General features: G+C 35.4%; 1 protein-coding gene across 1 annotated transcript in view; it reads right to left on the reverse strand.

Annotated features, from left to right (window-relative positions):
- Positions 1-6,644: 6,644 nt before the first annotated feature.
- The window catches only part of LOC109111229 (inositol polyphosphate 5-phosphatase K-like), a 23,138-nt gene continuing 14,014 nt past the window's right edge, over positions 6,645-15,768 (reverse strand). Inside the window, exons 7-13 of the mRNA XM_042757143.1 lie at positions 15,133-15,244; positions 14,782-14,891; positions 14,247-14,448; positions 13,534-13,671; positions 13,324-13,407; positions 13,126-13,230; positions 6,645-11,674 (exon numbers count right to left, since the gene is read on the reverse strand). Of these exons, the coding sequence (XP_042613077.1) occupies positions 11,396-11,674; positions 13,126-13,230; positions 13,324-13,407; positions 13,534-13,671; positions 14,247-14,448; positions 14,782-14,891; positions 15,133-15,244 (1,030 nt within the window). The 3' untranslated portion in view covers positions 6,645-11,395. The remainder of the gene's footprint in view (positions 11,675-13,125; positions 13,231-13,323; positions 13,408-13,533; positions 13,672-14,246; positions 14,449-14,781; positions 14,892-15,132; positions 15,245-15,768) is intronic.

Raw genomic sequence — 15,768 nt, forward strand, 5'->3', positions numbered from 1 at the left:
GTATTTATGGAACGGTCCGCCTCGCGTCATGCCTCTCGGGAGACAGGGCGAAACCAACCACGTGTGGAGGGGGGCGGGTTTGGCACTGAAATCTGTGGGGCAGTATGCTAATATGTCAAGATGACGAAAACTTGCATGGGATTGCATCTTCTGCGGAGTCCACAAACACACACACACACACACACACACACACACACACACACACACACACACACACACACAAATACTAAACTAACAAAACAAACAAAAAAACGTGATAAAATCATGTTTTTAACAAGGCACTTTCTTGATCATATTATAAAATATCATAACAAATAGGCTATTAAATCTATATGAACACACTCTTGTGCAATGATAAAGAAGACTTGTTATGGTTTTACAAACACTTAAGCTACTATAATACACAGTACTATATTAATTAAAAATAGTCAGATTGTTTCTGGACATGTACCATGTTATAAATATATAAATGCATCATTCATTCATTAATTAATTCATTCATGTTCATTGGAGTGTCATGTAGCCTAATCAACATGGTAGCCTATATGAATATAAACTCTTGTGCAACAATAAAGACTTAATAACATCATTAACCATTACTTGTTATGTTTTAAGCACACTATAAAAACACCCGCATTAACAAAATGTACAGATGACCATGTAACATGTACACAACATGGATATGAAATCCATGTGACACTCTTGTGCAACCTGTGGAGATAATAAACCCCATAACTAGTTACAGTTTTAAACACAATATAGGCATAATGGACTAATAGGATACAACAAAAAAAGTATCAGAATGCATGATAAAGCTTCTTTTTGTTCAGAGTACCGTATGTTATTATGTGACCTTGGAGTATCATAAATGTCATTAAACTTGAAATCCAGGTGAACACACAGTCTTGCGCAACTTCTGGTGATAACTACATACACTTAAAAACACGATTAACTGTAATGTTTGCTTCAGCGGAAACCAAAATACAATTACAAGAGATAAAATGGAAGCCTTGGAGGTTTGTCCAGCTTTAGCTCCTTATCGGATGTCCTGATGTGAGTGAGGAAAGGAAAATTGTATGTTTGCCTCTTACTTAAGCATTGTCTCTTTTATCAAACTGGCCAAGAGGAGGACGAGCGTTGGCAATTTCTGCCCATTATGTCTCAGCACAGTGACAGTTCGCTAAAGCACTGATATTGATCTGAACTGAAGCCATCTCTGAATATTCGCTTGTCACGTCCTCTAAAATGAGATTCATTACCACTCATGTCATCAGTTTTTGGACCTCTTGTACCTTGAAAGAATAGTTTATAGTGTCAGAATAGTGTCAGAAAGATTTATTTATTTATTTTGTAAAGAAATGAAAAGTTTTATTTAGCAAGGATGCATTAAATTGATCAAAAGTGACAGTAACTTTTATAATAAAAGCTGTCCTTTTGAATTTTCTGTTCATCAAAGAATCTTGGAAAAAAATGCATGATGGTTTCCACAAAAATATGAAGCAGCACAGCTGTTTTCAACATTCATAATAATCAGAAATGTTTCTCGAGCAGCATATCAGAATGATTTCTGAAGATCATGTGACACTGAAGACTATAATGATGCTGAAAATTCAGCTGCGCATCACAGAAATAAATTACAGTTTAATATATATTCCCATAAAAACAGTTATTTTAAATTATAATAATATTTTCACAATATCACTGTTTTTACTGAATTTTTAAGTTTACAAATGCAGCCTTGGTGAGCATAAAAGCCTTATTTCAAAAACATTAAATAGTGTGTGTGAACAAAATGAGATATTTTGAAGAATGTTAATGCACATCTTTTCCATTTCATGAAAGTTAGTTACCATAAAGGGGAAAAAATCACTAATCCACATGACTTTTGTGTTATGTTCAAAATCTTTTGAAGCCATACAAAAATGAACTGAAATCAATATTGAAACAGTTGAGGATGAGTATGCACGTTTTTTTTTTTAAATGATCATTTTTGAATGAATTATTATAAACCAATAGTCAAGTTTAGCTACAAAATTTAAAGGCAGGTCATGAAGCGTGTTCCTCATCCGACACCTGATGGATTCCAAAGTGCAGTGGATATGTCATTAATTGTTACATAATCCATGCATTTTATTGCTGTTTAGAGGATAATAATACATGTTACCACAGAGATCAAATAGATGAAATGTGTACTTTCAATTGAACTTTGTAATTTGAATAATAATATATTATTATTGCGGAGATTATTGCGAGATTTGTTGCATTCCAGCAGGCTTTATTTTCTTTATCTTTGTTTTGGGGTGAAATATGACCCAGAATATTCTTGAAATTCACACAGGTCTGGGATTTGAGAAGTAAATATTAGTTTGATTGACATATTGTAGATCAACATTTTAAGACAAAATTTACTTTTTCTGCATCACCAGAATTGCTAGATTCTCCCACCGCTCTTATCTTTTCCTGACAGTAGCAACATCTCTGAAGAATCAGACTTTATGTGAAGATTGTAGCAGCACAGACACACAACACACACTTACACTGAAAATCTGCTGTGTCATAGTGGAGCAGCAATTCAGACGCAAATGCAATCTTAAATTGATGATGACTCAGGTTTGTTATTAAGTATGGCTCATGAAAAGACAGATTTCCAAACCAGGGTGTGTGTGTGTGTGTTCTTGAAGCGGTCAGAATGAGACAGCAATTTATAGACACACATCTCCGGCTGCTTTATACCACACACCTCTCAATCCAGCCAAGTGTTGCATCAGAAACGGGTGACAATCACACACTTGTACTGTATACACAGATAACAGTTCAGGTTGTTTTTCTTATCAATCTCCCTGTGCATTAGCATTGCATAACACAGAGGGATGTTTTCTTTAATAATGTTATATGAGGCAAACCCTGTTACTGAACTCTGATGAGTGACAGTCGCTCGGTGACAAGTCTTGTCTTGTGAATTGGATGATGTTGTTTCATTCACAACGAGTTGTTTTACAGAGAATGGTCCGAAAAAGAGAAGATATCCAGTAAGTGTCAATTCTGTGGGTGACAATGCTTTGTTGATGCCAGAGGAGAATGGCCAGACTGCTTTGAGCTGATAGAAAGAGTTACCAGCTAAGATGACTTATATAGCAGTGGTTCATGCAGCTACACAAACGTGAACAAATCAGGCTTCAGACTTTCAGGAGTTTACTCATATGTGACCCAGGACCACAAAACCAGTCATAAGGGTCAATTTTTTGAAATTGAGATTTATGCATCATCTGAAAGCTGAATAAATAATGTTTCCATTGATGTATGGTTTGTTAGGAGGACAATATTTGTCTGAGATACAACTGTTTGAAAATCTGGAATCTGAGGGTGCCAAAAAATCTAAATATTGAGAAAATCATCTTTAAAGTTGTCCAAATGAAGTTCTTAGCAATACATATTACTAATCAAAAATTAAGTTTTGATATATTTACAGTAGGAAATTTACAAAATATCTTTATGGAACATGATCTTTACTTAATATCCTAATGATTTTTGGGATAAAAGAAAAGTCTATAATTTTGACCCATACAATGTATTTTTGGCTATTGCTACAAATATACCTGTGCTTCTTAAGACTGCTTTTGTGCTCCAGGGTCACATATGCGTTAACAGCTTACCAATAAAACATAAGTAAAGAAGGCTATGTGAACTTTCAGCAGAACACATCTGATTACTTTATTTGTTCTCCCTCAGGATATGACTGTGCACTTTAATTATCATTCTGGAACCAGTTATCACTTTTTAGACAGTTCTGCACAATCTGCAGCTGCATGCATTTGTAATCAGGACATAATTGTCCAATTTTTAACTAAAGTTACTTTTTTTGAACAATTTTTTTTAAATGACATAAATTGTATACATCAGGATTATTTATTATGTAGCCTATGAATGATTTATTAAATTACTGGACATTGGGTGGACATCAACTCAACATGTCTAAAAAAAACGCGTGGTTTATGGTGCATGACCTCAAGACTCCGTCGCTATGGAAACACAGTTGCTAAAATATTGCACAGATGAGCTTCTCTACTACTTATTGTGAAATTGATTTCTCTTTATTTGCTATTAGTATTCTCCACACTGCAAAATCCTTTTGTGTTTACGACTATGTGAAACGGGATAAATCACATCCCGTATTGATTTGATACAGGATGCTTCATTTTACCTTTAAATACGGGACAATTCTGTATTTTATGGGATGGGTAGATAGAAAGGCAACAGTAACTCAAATAACCACCTGTTACAACCAAGGTTTGCAGGAGAGCAGTTCAGGCTGCTGCTGGTGTAATGTGAGGGGGATATTTTAATGGTACACTTTGAGCATCGTTTAAATGCCTCAGCTTACTTGAGTATTGTTACTGACCATGTTTATCCCTTTATGACCACAGTGTACCCATCTTGTGATGGCTGTTTCCAGCAGGATAACGCACCATGTCACAAATCTTAAATCATCTCAAACTGGTTTCTTGACATGACACTGAGTTCACTTTATTGGCCTCCAATAGTCACAAGGAGCCAGATGCATAAACTTAGCCACTATGTTAAGTCTGTCTTAAGAACTAGTTTGACCAGCAAGCAGTTAGCCAAGAGGTAATTAGTCTTTCTTTTCTGATTCAGTTGGGCCAATCTTCCTTTTTGTGACTTAAAAAAATTATAAGATGACTAACTAGTCTAAGCAGTTTATGCAAAAAAGGGGTCCAATCCGGGTACTAGTAAGGTGTATCTTATGCTGTGAAAAAGGTGAACTTAACCTTGTCATTTCAAGATGATCCACAACTTTTTTCAAGAGATTCATGAGCTGTTCACCAATCACTTGTTTGTCCTGAACTGCATGCTGTTCTTCAGAAAAGTTATCCAGCCCTGCACCATCTTTGTTCATATTCTACATATTCAAACCCATCTTTTTCACACTGAGGACAATGATGAACTTTTTCCATACTACTGTGAAAGTCTTCATTTTCAATCAATTGCTTTTTGTTTTGTTAGCTTAATCGCATTGTGTTTGCCTAAATATGTGATTGATCAGATGAAATTTTATAAACAATTAATGCAGAAAACCAACTCCAATGGTTTAACATACTTTTTTCCCCAAATGTAAATATATTATCCCAGGACACATCTGACCTCAAACTTTGCACAAGGGGTGTCACTTGGGCAGTTTTTTTTTTTAACTTAATATTTCTATGACATTGTACTACATATGATTTCTTCTCTCAACTTCAGAGAACATCGTGGTGTAGTATGTCGCAAAGGATGCTTCGTGAAAGGTCACAGGTTTGAATCCCAAATGAAGAGTTGAGCTGTGGACACTGTGTGAAAGGCTCTTAACCTCAGGTTGCACTAGAGTGACTGTAATTAGTGAACTGTAAGCTGTTGTGGATAAAAGCGTCTGTTAAATGCCTGATACTTGCTTGTAGTGAATGCAGGAGTGGCTTACTGCTGGCCTTTCTCAGAAGTGGCTTTCTTATGGTGCAATCCTTTAAATCATGTAAGCTTCTTTCTACTTGAATGTGGAAAGACCAGAATTTTCAAAACTGTTTTTCAGGCTTGCATTTCAATAACATGTCAAATCAAATTGCCATTAAAATGAAGTGGTATATATCTAATTTGTGTATATGTCATCTATCAAGGCAATTGAATTTCTCCCATTTCAAGTAGCCTAAACAAAAAAATCTGTTCTAAGAACATTTTGCTAATGTTCCCATTAAGTTATGAAAATATTATTTCTGAATTTTCTCAGAATGTTTCTAAAAATGTTTTTCTAATTTTTTTTTTATATATATATTTTGATAAATGATTTATCCATGAACATGATTTTTTTTAAATTCATGTTTTTTTAATAGTTTAAATTCATTCCATTTTATAATTTTGCAAACATTATGGGAATGTTACTTTTGAATGCTCTCTGAACGCTCTGAAGCAAATACTTAGTAACATTAAAAAAAAAAAAAAAAACTTCAGACAAACATCCACCAAAGGCACACACACATAAACATTTTAAGAACGATGGAAAACAGAATTTTAAATTTTTGGCTAAACTATTCCTTTAACAGGGTGAATGGTGTTATCATCTCACTTGTATGATTTGTATGTAGAAAACACGCCTAACTTCTATTTCCACAAGTCCCAGAAAGTAAATGACAAGGGGCCCAGTGTGTGCACCGCAAACAATCCTCCTGAAAAGATCTGACAGCCATCACTCATAATTAACTATGCAGGTCATGTGTGTTTGGGTTTGCGATCTTATAATGATGCTATAATGGATTTACTGCCTGAAGAACTTGTGTATAGTGAGGAAAATCTCCAGGGTCAAAGATATACCACCTTTTAACTAAACAGGTTGATTTGTAATAAAAAATGAAGTTTAATTAAATGCAAAAATGCAGTACAAAAACAGTAATGCTGTGAAATATTATTACAATTTAGAACAAGTGTGTTTTGTGTGAATATATTTTAAACTGTGATTAAAGCTGAATTTTCAGCCTCATTCCTCCAGTCTTCAGTGTCACGTGATATTTTAGAACCATGACATTTCATCAGGATTCTTTGATGCATTTTGAACTGTAGTGTAGGTTATACATTTTCTCCATGAAATAGTAATACAAATATTCCACTTTCAAAAGGATTTATTTTCATTTTGACACCGATGTTTTACAGTGGTCTAAGGTAAGACACCATTATACAACAACAACCAAGAGAAACGATTCGCAAGCCTACCGAATCAGTACATTCTGCTCAATACACGTCCAAAAAAGTGTTTCATTATAATCAAGGTGAATATGAAGCAAACGGCGAGTGACATTTGCTTTAATGAACAATAAAGATGCAGAACTGAAAAATCTTAAAGGAAAGAATGATAAATTTATATTCTCAATATAATCATAAATCACCTTCTTCATAATGATTTATAAACACACTGACCAGCAGAATCTGATATGCACATAATATCATGAATAAGAAAATAAATATAATCTTAAATAAAGTCTCTTCTCTGTTTTGGCACTGATTGTCATCTGTTCTACATACTGGATCTATATACCCACATCCATATTTTCATCCAATAACATTCCCTCTGCATGCTTATCTAATAATGTTTCAGAATAATAAAATAATAATAATAATAATAATAATAATAAATCAAAGTATCATACACTCGCACTTGCAAAACATTTATTTGGCTTTGAAAGGAAAATGAATTTCCCAATACTGCATCTTATTCATATTAGCTTTCAAATTTCGTATGGCTAATGGAGTATAAAAATATAACGAGTATTAACAGGCCTGATCCTAATTTTGGTTTCTTTTTGGAAACTTGTAATGTTGTTAATGACACTAGTGACACTGTGTTGTGGATCCTTGGTCATTGATATGATGCTCTATTACCATTGATAGGGAAATTCAATAAGTCTGATCATTAAAAAAAGTAATAGCACATATGTGGTACCACTCGTTCTCAAAGAGTGTGAATAGAGTTCTGTACCAAAGTCTAGCAATTACGTACGTTTGAAAAGGGTTTGTTCAAAATCCTAACCTTAAATATGAGCAGTTAATAATAGTGATCATTGCATGAGCAAGCACCACTAACAAACATGACATGAGACACTTTCTGTGCTTTACATGACCTCATGAACCATGTTAAAACATGCACAGGATCAGACATGAGAAGTGAGCCGTGTGGGTCCTACAGAAAATAGAGATCACATACCTAAAACACATTACAAATATCAAGAATTAAGTTGCTTCCAGTTTTGTCAAAATGCCATTTTCTCACTAGAGACTTTTAATTAATTGTATTTCTAATAAAAAGTATCTTGTTCCAGAATGCCTGTTTGTGATTTCCAAACATATGCGGACTACAAAGATTTGTTTAAAAATGTGTTGAATGTAAATCGAACAGCTATTTTTAATGTTTTCCATCACCCATATTTTCTCTAGAAGTGACACTTTTCGTCACCTCTACACTATTGAAAGGTGGCAGGCCACACGATACTGTGATTATCCATGACACGTTCATGCAAAAAACACGCTTACACTCTCACTCAGCTAACCATGTAAACAGTGAGACGGCACGCCACGTGTCCTAAGGCTAAGTAGTCATTGTACAAAATTTTCTATGGGTTACAAACTACTAATCCAATAGACTACGATATCGGAGCACTTAGTAGAGCCCTGTAGACGACGTCAAAACAGATATCGTGACCCTGGAGGGGTCGAATTGGAGACAAAAGACAAGATGAGGAATGAGAGAAGAGAAGGGGACGAGAGATCTTACCATGTAGGATCAATCCTAGAAAGCCCTAGACAACACATACGCTAGGATTCCTACCACAAGTACAGTCATGATACAATACTCGACACAAATCAGACTAAAGATCAGATAGAAACCATGCAATCACTGTTTAAAGCCAACATGAAATCAAAACTGATGCTGTTTGCTTTCTTAAAGCACAATTCTGGTTTTTAGAGGTGTTCACATTGACTGTGTTTTGCACCGACAAAGTCTTGGCGAAAACGCTGTCTGTGCAACAAAGTTGAACACAGTTTAACTTTATGCAAATATGCAGTGACATTATGTTGCAATGTCTGTTACAGCTGGATAATACAGGAATGCCTAGCATCTAACAGCACAGCAATTTGGCAGCTCCAGCGATTTAAGCATGAACACACCTCAAGGGGCCGTTCACACAGAATGCGTTTTGCATTCCTCTGCACTTCTTTTCCAATGTTTTCTCTACATAAACTTGCACTAGACTGACATTTCTGACCACTGCATCTTGCATCTTTTGTAGCATCTTTTTACCATTTAAAACATATAGTGCTCAAGTTATTCATGTCTCTAGACCTAGCGTTTTTATTTTTCATGCCACTGCTTTAAAAAACAGAACCACGTTATGTGAATCAGCCCTTATAGTGCAAAAGTCACTGGTGAATGCAACATTTAAAAAAAAAAAATACATATTTTTGTCTGTGTACTCTACCATCAAATTGTATTAAAACGTTTGTAGAAAGTTTCAAACGAGGGCTGTTCACACAGAATGCGTTTTAGCATCCCACTGCGTTTCTTTTCCATTGTTTTTGTATGTAAACATGCACAGATGTTTTGACCATCTCACACATGACACAGCATTCTAAAAACACAGCACTCAAATTGTTTAACTTTTAAAAAATGTGTTGCTCTAGACTTTTTTTTTTTTTAAATACAAAAACACGTTCTGTGTGAACTGACCCTTATAGTACAGGAGTCACTGGTGAATTTTATATTAAATAAATGTTTGTGTTCTTACAAGTGTAATAAAAAGCTAATTTAAACAGACCCTAAGGGGTTGTTCACAAAGAACATGTTTTTGCATTCCACTGCACATTGTTTTTCTGTAAAGATGCGCCAAAGGGATGTTTTTGACCATTGTGCTCGCATCTTTTGCTGCATCTCGCATATGACACAGCATTCTAAAAACATGGCACCAAAGTTATTCAGCTATTAAAAACACTTCTGTACACTATTTTCTTTAACTCCACTGTCCTGCATATTGTGTTTTTAAACACAAAAACGTATTTAGTGTGAAGCGCCCCTTATAGTGCAGGAGTCATGAACGTTACATTAAAGAATGTCTTTATATTGTTCCATAAAAATGTAATTACTTGCTCCGTGTCTGATATACGTTTCTTTTTCAGTTGATGTCGATAACATCCTGCATTTCTTTTTTTACTGACTTTCTGTTTAATTCTGAAATACATGATGCAAATTTGATTCGTGAACTGCATTTCATGTTGACTTTAAACTAGCAGGTCATAACTTTGAAATTATTTTCGAGAACATTTACCACAGGAACATGACGGCACAGCTGTCACTACTTTGAGAGCAATAGATTTCATCATTGTACTATAATATCGTAAAACGCTAACAGTTGGTTAAGACGGTAATCAACATGAATAATATACAAACTGTACTTCACCGAGTGCTGCGTTAGCTAAGAGTCATCCCTTTATGTGTGTCTGCCTTTCAAGAACCTGAGGAGAGTACATATTTGCATTTTCAGAGTATGTGAATATTATCAAACACCTTTAACTGTCAGCGTGTCACCTTTAGCAGACGTCTTCTATAGCAGCACACTTTAAAGTCATGAGCTCTGCTCCAAATCCTAGTGAAGTGCCTCGCTCTCTACTTTTTACCTAATGAGGCAGCATCCTAAGTGAAATGTAAGTCTGTTAATGCACCTCTTCCCATGAGCGACCTGACTAATGCATGCAGGTTACTCTGATGTAGCAATTTTCGTATTATTTCCCACAAGTGCATTCTGGGATTGCTCTTTTCTTTGAGGGGTGCGATGCTTTGCCAAAGCAAGATATCTTTCCAGACAGCATCATATCTAGGAGTCTGGAGTGTATCTATCTATAGCTATGTTTCCATCCACCTATTTTTATGCGCATTTTGGGATATCGCATTAAAAACGCAGACTGGAATTGCCAAGATGCGCATCGATTCCAAAAATGTGCATAAAAACTTAATTCAATAAACTCAGTTGAAGCAGATACATTTTTATACACATTGAGATATTTACAAAATAAATTCATTGATGCGCATCAAAAAAGTCATGTGACTTTGCGCGAAAGTCTGTCGTCAACGTGGTTTGGTATAATAACCTATCAGAACTGTCTTTCACAATTGCATTTCCAAACAGCAGACATCTGCCTTCAAATGCATGACTGCATTCATCACAATTCATCATATACAAAAAAGACCCAAAGAGACTTCTCGAACTGCAGAAAATTACCTTGTTCTTAGTGATATTTGGCGCCAGTTTATCAGAAAATGACGATTTTGTTCTCTTTGTCATGCTGGATGGAAACAGTGCTTTATTCATGAATGTTTTATGCTATATTCCAATTTTGCACATAAGTTAAATTTGCAACTTTGGATAGAAACATAGCTTACAGCTCAACTAGAGTTCGGAACAGAGCCCTAGAAAACTTAAAGAGGATCTGCTCCAATAAACCCAATAAGAACCAGAAATTTTGTTCTATTGTGCACCAAACCCTGGTTGATTCTGAAAAAGAAAAAAAAATCCATATGAATCAATTAACATTGTGCATGTATACCTAAGATTATTTCTTAGCGTTCAGGTTTAGTCTTGTGCAGTTTGAGAAGATCAGGAGAAGAAGAATATGAATAGAATGACTACACAGAACAGGCACAAACAATTTAGTCTGCCCTCTTATGTTTGCTGGAGGGGACGCTTATTTCTGCCCTGCAACATATAAGAAAACATCTCCAAACAACATCACAGGACAGTAAATGTACAAGGACATCACAGACCCAGCAGAAACTGCTATCTTCCTCCAGAGACGGTGCTGTGCTGAGCTAAGGTTCCTCGGGCTTGGCTGCATCTTTTCCTGAGTTAGAGCTGTCATCCGCAGCGAGGGGGGCATCTGAGGACCTGCTGGAGCTGGACGGTGCAGAGGTGTCTTTGGAGTGCGGTTCGTGGGGGGTTGCCGTCAGCCCTTGGGCTCGTCTGGAGCTCGTCTCTTCAGTCTCAGGGCTGGAGTCACAGGAGTCGCTCTTCTTCAGCTCATCATCAGACGTGAAGTCGGAGCTGTCAGACGGACTCAGACCAGCTGCGGTGGATGCTGGCAGTTGAATCTTAGGTGATATTAAAGGATGACAAACATATTAACTTTTTTATTTTAGAAGATCTTTGACTTTTTTTTATTTTTAGTGTTTTTTTATTTTTTTTTTTAGTATTTATTTGTATTTTTTATTGTCATTTTTTTTTTTATTTTTTTTCCCGCCACTGACAGAATTTCCTGACTTTCCATGTTTTCACTATTATACAGTAGGATCCTCGGAAAGAGTATTGAATCTTCAGATTGAAACACGGGTGAATAAGAAACAAGCGATCATGTATGTAAGCAGATTCATATGTATAATAAAGTGACCTTCAAACATTAAACAACATATAATTCATAACTTCCTAATGTTACAGAATGAAATGTCGATCCAGGAAGTGGTCAAAATTTTCTCTGCTTTTTGTTCAAAATGTTGCTGTTTTTCATGAAACTCACCCACATTCATATGTTGGTAAAAAATGTGCATGAAGCTAGAATAATTTTTATTTATTTTTTTTTTAAGCAGAGGCTCTGTTCTTCCTTTTGACATATTGCATGTTCAGGAATTCATAAAACAACAGACATTCATATTCCGGGGGCCACAAAAGTTTGTTAAAATGATCCAAAATGTTGGCAGTGGCTGGAAACTTCGCCGACAGGGAAATAGTTAGTTTTAGTTTATTATTTAGTAATTTTTTGTGTACTTTTATACTTTTTTTTTTATTATTCTAATAGCTTTTATTTTTTATTTTAGTTTTAGCAATTTTAGTACTTTAACTTAACCCTGTAAATCATGACATGAAATAATAGTCTGTAAAATCTACTAAATGGAACAATTAATTGAAGAAGAGATTTAAGAAAGAAAAAAAAAAAAAATTATATATTATATATATATATATATATATATATATAAAAAAAAAAAAAAAAAAATTTTATATTATATATATTTTTATGTTTATTTATGTTTGATATTTAGTGTATATGGGTTTTGGATTGAGGAGGAAAAACACCTCAGTTTCATTCAGAGGCCCAAACTGAGCATGAATATGCAATTTGGTGCCGATGCTGATATTTACATGGTGAGGTGAAATTCAGAGTACATAAAATGATATAAATATTATTTGTCACTCTGTATCTCCCAATAACGTGTCTTACCTATAATTTTTATTTAAATGCAAAGTATATGCAATGCAAGATGACTGAAATATGAACAAATAAACTTTCCTCATGTTCCTAAGTTGTGTTCATCTTAAAATAACATTTACTAATAAAAATAAAAAAGGCATTCTTGCATTTATGCACTTCATCTCATTTTATTTCAGTTAGCTGTTATTTACAATTTTAATCCAAATTTTTATTCAAATTTTTATATTTTATTTTAGCTTTATTTCAGTTTCCGAAAATACATTTAATAGTTTCAGTGAGAAGAGTTTTATGATGCATAGTCAGTACATGCTGGGGTTAAAAGCTAAAGAGATTGTGTACCTGGAATGGCTCGGTGACGCCCACAATGGAGCTCATATTGTTGCTGTAATAACCCAGTATGAAGTCCCCTGAATCCTTTGGCAATTCTTCCTCGGTAAAAATCACCTGGAGAGTCCAAATCATTAAAATTCAATATGTGCCTTACATACACAAGTGAATGTCTTTTTTTGTGCGACTAAATGTATGATCTGCCCTTACTTGATGCTCCTGTCTCAGGAAATCAGACTCTTCCTGCTTGGCCCAAACGTAAGTCACATAGTCTTTATGATGTTTAAACCCAACCTGTGAATATACATTTTTGTACAATATAAGCACAACTCGAGTGACACAAATGATATCTGTATCACTACATTTACCATCTTACTCCGACATGTAGATGCTCAGAACTGATGAAATGATTGAAATAACCTTGTAAAGTCCAATCCAGTCCCAAGAGCTCCGAGGAAAGTTGGGTGCCACCTTGAATTTGGCCACTGCATCTGATATCTCTCTCCATTCATCCTCCACAAAGAGTGTTACCAAAGCCATGTCCGCCTTGTACGGGAACTGCAAGGACCATCACATTAAACACATTGCACAAACCCACCATTAAAGTTGCTTTCAATAAGTGTATACATTCATGATCCTACAGTCTGTGTAGCTTGGCATTAAAGAAATAGTTCACCTAAAAATGAAAGTTAGTTGAAAATGTGCTCACCGTCATGCCATCCAAGATGTAGATGAGTTTGTTTCTTCATCAGATTTGGAGAAATTGCTCAGCAATGGATCCTCTGCAGTGAATGGGTGCCGTCAGAATGAAAGATGTCTGCCAGTAAGAGATCTTAATAAAGCTTGACTTGACTAATAACGCTTCCTCCAGTGAAAATTACTTGTGATGTTTTTATCAGCGGTTTGGACTCTCATTCTGACGGCACCCATTCACTGCAGAGCATCCATTGCTGAGACACTGATGCAATGCTACATTTCTCCAAACCTGATGAAGAAACAAACTCATCTACATCTTGGATAGCTGAGGGCAAATTTCCTTCTCTCTTCTGACCACCGTAAACAATCTCTCGATATTTCAGATTACCCAAAAGAAGAACTAGTCATCACAATCAGAAGCATGTTAGTGTGCTGACCTGCAGAGTGAAAATAGAGGAGACGGGCTTGTGGTCACTGATGGTGTACTCCATGTGACTGCGGTAAAAATGCTGCGACACACAGGTTCCGCTGGTCAGACCTGAGAACGAGCTGCGCTTCGACATGCTGTTGCTGACCTGAGCCATCGGTCTCAAACGCCAAAGTATGCGATCAGTCCATGCTGGCTTACGCTTCTTACCACTAAGAAGAAAAAAGATTCACTTAAGTAACAATGCAACAATGGTAACACTTTCTTTCTTGCTTATTAGCATGCATATTACTATCATATTGGCTGTTTATTAGTACTTATAAAGAACTCTCTGATATAATAGTTATTTTTTTGTGATTAAATAAAAATAAGACTTGAATTTGCTACATAGTATACAGTATATTCCTTGACGTGAGTGTACTGTATCTATGCAAAAAAATTAACCCTTTACAAGTCCATAACTATTTTTAAGTCAATCTGAATCTGTTTAGAAGCATGATTAAAATGAAAAATGTATGGATCTAAATGTATGAATTGTCCTTTACCTGGTATCATACGTGTCTGTACCCACATCAAACTTATACGTGGGAGGGAATTTAAGCGGCCCCTCGTGAAAGCCTTCGAGCACAGCCTCACTGTCTTTAGCCATATTCAGCTGCAGGACGAAGAGGACAAATCTACATTTAGTGCCACTATACTAGCACAGGGCGGTGTATAGATTAAACAAACATATTTGCATATTGCATTGTGTTTTGTCAATGTCTCAGCCTAAACTAAAAGGTATCTGAATGCCTTGTACAAAACAGTAACTCCTTCTTCAAAGGCATTTCCTATTTTTATAATATTGACATAATGTAATCTGAAGAAACATGATCTTTGACAGTTAGAGGACTCACCTGGTCTTTTTCCCATAATGTGGCCAGTTTGTTACTGTCAATGGCTGCTTTCACAACTTGCATGTCCAGGTCCTCGATTCTGAAGTTCAGGTCTCCAAACCAGAAAACCACACTGCAAACATTTATATTTACAGATTTCAATATCAGTTTCAAGGTCAAATAATCATAGCAAACTCTACTAACATAATCTCATGAGAAAACACAGCTGATCTTACAAATTGTCAATTTAAAATACATTTGTACAATTTGATTCATGTAAAAATATAAATAGATGTAACCATCAGTAGAGCATGAGCACATGGTACAATAACATACGAGTGAGATGCACATTTTCCAGTGACGGTGTTTTGTAGTAAATTAATTTAATGACAAGAAAAGCATGAACAGAATTAGACATGGTTAGCTTTGTCACTGTAATATAAAAGAATAATTATTATTGTAAGGACATGTTCTTTTCTTTTAATTTTGCATGAAAATCATGTTGGGTCACTACTGTATGTCTAATATGAAATCTGGATCCAGAAGCAAAAGCTGTTGAGAAGCAAGTCGTCCCTGAGGGAAACTAATGCAACGGCACCATCTGCTGGTGAGATTAATAATTATGAATTATAATAAATGTGCAAATAATTGTGGCTA

This window comes from Cyprinus carpio, chromosome A5, assembly GCF_018340385.1.
Source record: "Cyprinus carpio isolate SPL01 chromosome A5, ASM1834038v1, whole genome shotgun sequence".
Taxonomy (NCBI): Eukaryota; Metazoa; Chordata; class Actinopteri; order Cypriniformes; family Cyprinidae; genus Cyprinus; species Cyprinus carpio.